General features: G+C 33.5%; 1 protein-coding gene across 1 annotated transcript; it reads right to left on the bottom strand.

Annotated features, from left to right (window-relative positions):
• Positions 1 to 516: 516 nt before the first annotated feature.
• LOC140749736 (aminoacylase-1-like) lies at positions 517 to 8,404 on the bottom strand. Its single transcript, XM_073082883.1, has 10 exons — positions 8,307 to 8,404; positions 5,754 to 5,897; positions 5,120 to 5,292; positions 4,093 to 4,264; positions 3,508 to 3,654; positions 2,855 to 2,931; positions 2,509 to 2,625; positions 1,727 to 1,822; positions 1,223 to 1,356; positions 517 to 792 (listed from the first exon to the last, which is right to left on the bottom strand). Exons 1-10 carry the CDS (start codon positions 8,392 to 8,394, stop codon positions 531 to 533), a joined length of 1,410 nt encoding a protein of 469 aa, XP_072938984.1. The 5' UTR covers positions 8,395 to 8,404; the 3' UTR covers positions 517 to 530.
• Between the last annotated feature and the right edge of the window lie 307 nt (positions 8,405 to 8,711).

Here is an 8,711-nt window from a genome sequence, read left to right on the forward strand (position 1 = left end):
CATTTGTTCCTAAAAGCGTGACTATTCTCGAATCCGGCGACGCTCGGCAAACAGACGGCGGCGGCTCGCGAAAAAGTCCTTTTAAAAATGTTGCGGCACGTACGGAAAGAAAGGCATCCATTACGGGAAAGTGGCGCGTGTTGATTCAGCGATTTTATCACTGCGAAAATTGTTTTTGTCACATGCGGGCAGAAGCTCGTAATTAGTCGCTAGACAACAAATATGGTATTATTTGACACCACAAACATTAAGTACTTACCTTTCTATTCTTTATACTAGGTATCTTTTATGTGCGACATTTTATTCCACTTGTCAGTACATACTTATACCGAAAAACAAAACCAAAAGTGTTTTTGTTATAATAATATTATTCAAAATTCATCATATATTTAAATACCATTAAAAACATAAACACTATATTTTGCTATTGCAAAATTCATTATTTCTTAATAAATTTCGATGAGTTATAAAATGATAGGTATACAATTATTTTTTGTAACCATTCTTATAGTTGCATTTTTGTAGTTATATCAACTGCTGTTTGTATCATACACATAAACACTAGGTTCGGCCCCAACATCCGATAGGCTTAAGTTGGCAACTGCTGGAATAATGCCCTCGTATATATCGATGCCATTTAAGAATGTTTCCAGGGATAAATGTTCATTGACCGCATGGAGTAGCAGCTCTGTCATCGGCATGGGGGAGAATCCGAACGCTGGGATCCTTGCGAGTCTCACGAAGCGAGCGTCTGTTGAACCAGGGGGCACTAACGGAACCACTGTTATTCCCCTAAAATGCATACAATTTAATCTTACTTGATATTTTGACCCAGAATGCAACCCGTGTATAAAATTTCCTAACCTAACCTAACCTAACCTCAGGTAGGACTCTAACCTTGATTACAGATTACCATCAGAAGGACGGCATGTTCGTTTGCTAGTTCTAAATTATTAAAAAATCCGTCAGAGCCTCCAACAGTGCAAATGTCGTTGTCAGATTATATAATTCGTCATCATACCTGAGATGGGTATAAGAACCACAACTTATTGCAGACATAGAACACACACCAATAAGGGAAAATATTACTTCTCTACATGCATGAAATTCCAAAGATAATTTACATTTACATGTTACGATTGAAGATATATTTTGTATTGACATAGAAGGATTAATGAAGGGTGAAGGTTTTTGTAGTTTTGGACACCTAAATAATACGTACAAGTCTTGGGCTGCTTGAGCTATAGCCACCCAGTATGGATTAGAGTCGCCTATCAACGTAGCGGGCGACTGCTGGTTTTTGAGAAGATACGTGATGGTAACATTCCCATCACTAGTTTCGATCCAGTCAGATAGCTGTTAAAAAAAACATACAATTAATTAGATAAAGTACAAAAAAATATATTTTAATACACATATTGAAATACAGTAGTAATAGACAGCACATGACGAAAAGTGCCATCTACGACTTATTACCTATTAAAAATAAGTTTTTCTAAAATATACGTCCAAAGTAGATCAAGCCGAGATAGTGTCTGAGCGGGATCCAAGTTTTTATATGAAAACCTTGACAATATCCGCTCATATGTATTTAATATATTTTTTTATTTTTACACTTTCTATGTTAAGTGCTACTAGATAATTATATATTACTAGATTATTAATATCAATGATTGCCTAACAGTTAAAACTCGCTAATAATACAAATAGTAATTACATAATTTACCTGTTTTGCAAATGAAGTCTCGTTGACTTTAGTTCCCAACCTAATATCAAATACTGCACTCATGTGAGATGGGATAACGTTGTTGGCAGTTCCAGCCTGAAAGATATGAACATATGAAAACCGAAATATAACAGCGCAAGTTCGGCTTATTAGTAATAATACTTACATTAATCATATATGTAATTTAATTTAGCTGCTTATGTAAAATGCATGCTTTAAACTATTCGAGGTAGGACTATCTATAAGGCTAGTAATATTTATGATAATTAAATTAAATCGCTTTTTCAGGGTATGCGTGCGTCTATATAGGTACATTTGAATGGTCTAGCTTTAAATTGTCTCCCATAGGAAGAAATATTGGTAACTATGTCACTTCCACAATTTAAATCAATTCAACGATACACCGTAATTTAAAATCAGTCAAGCCGTTTAGGAAGATATGTATATTTTCTTTATAATATAGGAGTAGCAGACGAGCATGCAGTCCACCTGATGGTAAGTAGCTACTGCCACCCATGTATCAATAATCAATCCCAGATAGATAAGATATTCCTACCTGAGGTCGGTCACATATGCGCCGCTACCCCTGAGGACTAAGCTGGAACTCCCTTCAAACCAGAACACAGCAGTGCTTAAAACTACTGTTAATATACAGAAATAGGTATGGCGGTGGTGCCGCCGGAGTCGAACCATTCGTCGTTCTATCTTTAATATACGAACTTGAAAAACATTACCATTTTCTATTATGTACAGTCGGGTGAAAATCAGTTATCAATACTTACGTTAATTTTATTAAGATTGATAGAAGTATAAACACCAGCGTCAGTTTCAGGCGCAGTCGTGTATATCTCGTACTGCTCGTCTCTAAACTTCAACAAGGTATTGATAACGTTCTGGCACTGCAACAAATAAATGTAATATCAAGTTATCAATCCTTATCCGGGTGAATGAAATTGTTTATTAAACTTACTAATATAGTTATACGTACTAGGGATTACAGTTAATGAAGATTTTGTGATTCAAACCTATTGCTGCGTGTTTTTATCGTCGTAAAATAACATTAAAAAATTATATCCCATACCTAAAATAATCAGATCAAATGTCAGACACGAATCCTAAAGATCTTACCTTTCCAGTGGCAGTTGCGTTTGTGGGCGGGAAGGTAGACCCGTGGGCAGCAACGCCATAACAATCCACTTGAATTTCTTTAAGTAACAGAACAAAAGACGTTAAATTTAAACGAAAATAACAACTAAGTGCCAGTATATTTTTTATATAATATAGGAGTAGCAGAGGCCACTGGATGGTAAGTGATTACTACGGACATCTGTAATCAACCCCAGATAGGATTAGAATCTTACCTAAGGTCGGCCACAGATGCGCCGATACCTCTGTGAACTAAACTGGAACGTTTCGGAAAAGTATGTCTCTTTTACCACACCCTTCAAACCAGAAGACAGCAGTGTTAAGAGCTGCTAAATCCATCTGTTTATTTAAAACGTTACAGATTTATAATATTAATACCGTCACCATAAGAACTGATAAACTTAGTAAATTACGTAACAACTTAAGACAGAGAGCCCCTTATGTAGAGATTAAATAAATTAACCGATTTGGTATTACATGGATCTCACAACATTTTACGGTAGAAGGACTGAGTTACGAAACGTGTTTTTTTACAAGTTATGTTTTTGATGGCGTTAACCATTTCCGTAAAGATGTCACTATCATGGCTACATATAAAATGATTACATGTAAAAACAATGTAAGTTATAACTTACGCCAAACAACTTTGTCTTGGTAGAAGAGTGGTATAAATGGCACCGGATATGGAGTACCCTCATCAAACTCTACCCCAACGTTCAGCGACGCAAATTCCTTGCTCTGCAAGAACGGTATCATTCCACATTCGGCTCCAACTTCCTCATCTAGAAATGTAAATAAATTTAAGGATTTATTTAAGTCATGATCCTTTAAAAATAGTAAACAATGTATCTTATTTCATTTACTAGTAAATCACAGGTGCATGCGTGTGTAGTCGCTACCCACAAACTCGTCAATAGATGTCGCTATTGAAGCGCTATCACTGAATCACGCAATCGATGTTTTCTCAAGTTATTCCATATAACAATACAAGCTCCGAACTGAGACTATCGGAGCACGCCTGTTTCCCGGACTTGTTCATCTAGTCTGGTGGAATATCCCTCTTTGCCAATCGTGAATACCTGACACGCATCTCATATGCCCAATGCACATGCGAGCGCGAGCTTATACAAGTATGTACACGTGTTTATAAAGAAAAGGAAAAGAGAAATAAAGAAATAGTCAGAAAATGAAAAGATTAACTTGGCAATTATTACACTCACCAGGCATAAGGGTCATATATACGTTTCTTTCAAGTGTTACGCCTTTGGCCTTGAGGCGGCTCATCGCCTCGTAGTATTGGATGGCAACTGACTTCATGTCCTGGGTACCGCGGCCCCAAATGTTGCCATCTGAAGTTATCTGCCCAGAAAATGGCGGGTACGTCCAGCCGTCCTGATTTAAAAAAGGTATAAGCCGATAAATAAATTAAACCGATATCTATTTCATAGAAACCGATATCTAATACCTTTTTTATTGTATTTTAAATATCATGATTTTTAATACCTTTCTTAAACAGTTTAAGAAATTCGTAAACGTATCCCGACTTAACCCTATTCCACGATCGTTTTAATTAGTCTCTCTATAATCGAAAAAAAAATGAAATATATTCTGAACTTTATAATGAATAATAAAAAAAACAAACATGGTGGAGCCGACGTAAACCTATAATAAAAATGATAAATGACAAATTGTATTTAAATCCACCTAGGGAAACATTATGATCCAATGGCATTATCTTAAGCCATATAAGCTAATAGTGTTGTTCAGAAGCTTATGTCACTTACAATTTGATAATCTTTACAGGTACAATCCATAGTACATATACTACATTACCTTTCGTTATATTAATACACTTAAATCAATCATTGAGTACGTACTCGTACTTTATTTACTTTCGTTATCAATTTAACACTTTCTACACTCATAAATAACAAAGATGGGCGCGGTCGGGAGTTGGATGGATGACAGTATCTGCAAATGTCTTCATTTCCTACTCTTCGTTCGTCAAAGCATATGTTACTCCATCGGCCCCGGATGTTATCCTTGGATATCGAGTGTAAAGTTCTATTGTATGGCTACATCTGACTAGTGTCGGTCACTAACCAGTAGTTTCCTACATATCCCCATTGGAAAAGCGCGGTGAAGATTAATCCATACCTCTCCAGATGGGTGAACAGACTCGGAATCAGCAATGCGACATAAAAAACGATTACAAACGGTAACGGTATTTCACGTCAAAATACTTACTGATTCAACAGCAGGCACTACATCCATGTGAGAGTTGAGCATTACACTGCTCAAGGTGGGATCGTTTCCAGGCCACGACAGGATCACAATAGGACATCCTTCTACCAGCTCTACTACGCTGATGGACACATTCTGCGCTGCGGCTAGCTTCTTCCAGAATATCACAGCAGGTTCTTTTGTCATAATAAAAATTAAAAATAAAAGTATAAAATAGAAGTACAAAAATTTTGAGATTTATACAACTGATAGATACAGTGTTTTAAATACATTAAGTGCATTATTATTGATATACTTCCAATTCATATATTTTCCTTTAAAACTATGTTTTTATAATTCAGAACTGTTTCGTCTTCCAAATAAAATTTATTAATTTAAAGACATGAAATTACAATTGTTGATCATACCACGAATCATCGTTACAATCGTTAACGACCCTGTAACGCCTGTGGTTTCGTAAACAAATATAGGTACATACAAATATGAAATGAATCAACCTTAGTTGCGCTCAGATTGATGCTTATATTTGAAAATTTAAACGTACAAATTAAATTACAAGCATTAAAGTGTGCCCTACAAAAACCATTTAGAAATCGATTAGATATATTTAACTTTTTAAATTTATATAGGTACTTACCCAGATCACCCCCAGTGGTGGTATTAATCTGGACGTACTCTCGGAACCGAGTCACCTCGGGGTAAGTTGAGTAGTCCACTGCCGACGTTGCGTGCAAAGCCGCCAAAAACATGCACACTCCGATGTGATATTTCATTTTGTTTACTGAAATTATATCGTCAACGTCAAGTATTTTAACTTCTCACTTTATACGATTCTTTTGTAAATTTGAATTGCCCTAATACATACAAATATACATCGGAAACTAAAAGAATATCAATTTATCATTGATAAATAAATATCTATTAAATTAATAGTGTTAGACGATAGGAAATAAAAATATATATATTTTAAAGGCAGTCTGGAAAAAGAATTATGGGAAACAACGAAATAATAATAAAAGGAAATATTTTATTTGAAAACAATACGAGTAAAAGTAGAATGTCTTGTAGAATATTGTCACTATCTATTATTTTTTACATTGGTAAATATGGTAATTAATTGATATAGCAGAAATATTTATTATTATCGGAAACACCTATTTCCTTAATTCATTAACCTTTATTGGAAAAAATATCCGGTTATATCCGAGTTTCAAATGAAAAAATATCAATGTATAGATAATTATAAGTATCATTACACATTTATCTATAAATTAAATTTAAATAATTTTAAAATACGATATAAAAGTCCATATAAACATAATCTAATTGATACGTACATTAAATGAAGTCGGCTCACTACTAAGCATTTCCCATATCGTTCACCAATTTATTGCTACAATTAAAACAACTACACCTGCGAGCAAAATAATTACCACTTGTCTTACATTAATAATTTAATATTAAAGTAAACCGCTGAGTAAACGAAACAAATATTTATTTTGATATCTTTAATATCTCACACACGTAGGCAATAGGTTTTGTATATAGGAAGGGATTTGTAGTATGCGCCTGATATTAGTATATTCTTACATTAATGATTGTGCGACAGAATTTCTGCTCTTATACCTGTAAATCTGTGTAATTACGAGCATAATTATGCGCGACATGTCCTCGCACTCCTCGCCCTCTAGCCACCTAGGCATCATAGTTTATAATTAATCTATCCAGTGTTTTGTCTACCATAGATCAAGGATTGAATCTTTTTATGAAGAAATTGTGAAATGAAGTCGGTAAATTTTAAGAATTTACCCATCAAAAAATCAACAAGAAAAATCGAAGCAGTTTAAATCCATGCACCTACCTAATTTTCTGTTCGATGGATGTGGATGCAATTATTTAGTCCATTTAGTCTTTTGGAATTTGAACGGATATGTGAGAGGCTTCTGATGGAACCGGTGTTATTTATGGAGCTAATCAGATAGACAGAATGCTCCTTAGGTAGGTACTCATATGTTATAGATATATCATTATACGTATATAAACTTCTATTACATTTATTTATTGATATACATATATGATTTACAGCTCCCTGCCAAGAAACCTTATTGTTTAATTGCCCTTAATTTTTAAATATATTTATTTAACAGTTTATTAAACTTTAATTCTAATAAAACGTGGGTAAATTGTGATGTCTGCAAGTTTACATTTTTCAAACACACAAGAATTTTTTTATTATCTGTAATGAAAACTTATCTATATTTATAAAAAAAATGACACTATAATTTAAATTAATTGTATACATTAGGTACATTTTAATAGTTAATATTACGTTCTGAAAGGATATACTGGTACCTACTATCCACGTGTCTCAAATATTTATTTAAATAGTTTTTTTTTTTTGTAATAAGATAAGAATTCATATATTTATTTTTGTTAGTGACTCCGTTATAAGAAGAACATATTTATGAAAGGAAGCTATTATATTGTATCACGCTACTTTCGGTATTTTTTAATAATATCAAGATCATTCAAGTTAAAATCTTTTAGCACAAAATTAGGAAAAAAAAAATTATATCGATCCAAACCAGGGTACTCTATGGAACGAGATCGCAAACAATCACATATATCGTAGAGAGATTTGCTTGCTATACAAACATTGGATGTCACCGGACATCGAATTCAGATTCAGAACCCTCAAGACAGTTACTTAAACCTTTCATACATTTCACAAATCTACCTGAAGTTACACTGACTGTCCTAACCTATATTTCACCGAAAATCTCGCACATATGATGTAATAACGCAATGTCGCGCCGGAAAAGCAAACCATGCACGGATGGCTCTAATTGATTAAAAAATATGCATAAATCACAACAAATGTTACATTACACATCACATTATAGCAATGTGCACTTCCTTATTCATAAATACTTTTAGGAATTTTGAAATAAATGTGCAAAATACATACCGCAGAGATACTGACGCGAAGAGATTTTTCTTGTCTTTATCTGATTGCTATTTTACCTATCTTCAATATAAACAGTTTGAAGATATACATAACGAGATAATGTATAACAGACACATAGTATTAAACGAAACTTATTCTTAAACATCTCCGAGTAAATATGTAGTTAAATAGATAATAGAATTATTGTAGTAATATAAGTAGGTAATAATGCAATAAACTTACCCTTGTTACTTTGGCAGATAATATATCGATGTTTGATTAACACTACACATTTTGCCACTAAAAATCTTTTACAATTGGTAGATGACATCAAAATAAAAGTTATATCAAGGAAGATATATATTGAATCGGCATGCCATTTGTTTAAACATTAACACATAATTAATTGTTCTTAAATACTTAATATGCGAGTCGAATTATTACTTTTATGCCAAAACACCTGTGAAATATTTAAATTACGGATTAGGAGTGCTTAAAAATGGCAAGTATTTTAAAGATAATAAAAATTTGAGTAGTACGATTTGATGATCGCCGCATTACCTCTGATTTATAATAACAGTGTTTTACACTGTGTATTTAGCATAGACTTAGATTTTTTTCGCTACGCGTATTTTAATTTGCAAATGT

Source organism: Epargyreus clarus, unplaced genomic scaffold (assembly GCF_041222505.1).
Source record: "Epargyreus clarus isolate Ecla_fem2 unplaced genomic scaffold, WU_Ecla_fem_2.2 ptg000018l, whole genome shotgun sequence".
Classification (NCBI taxonomy): domain Eukaryota; kingdom Metazoa; phylum Arthropoda; class Insecta; order Lepidoptera; family Hesperiidae; genus Epargyreus; species Epargyreus clarus.

Excerpts from the sequence above, each read along its gene's own strand:
- LOC140749736 (XM_073082883.1), bottom strand. The coding sequence starts at position 8,394 with ATGTCATCTACCAATTGTAAAAGATTTTTAGTGGCAAAATGTGTAGTG. Across the intron at positions 5,293-5,753 it reads CACCACTGGGGGTGATCTGG|AACCTGCTGTGATATTCTGG; the intron begins GTAAGTACCTAT and ends TTATGACAAAAG. Across the intron at positions 1,823-2,508 it reads TCAATCTTAATAAAATTAAC|GCTGGAACTGCCAACAACGT; the intron begins GTAAGTATTGAT and ends CATATCTTTCAG.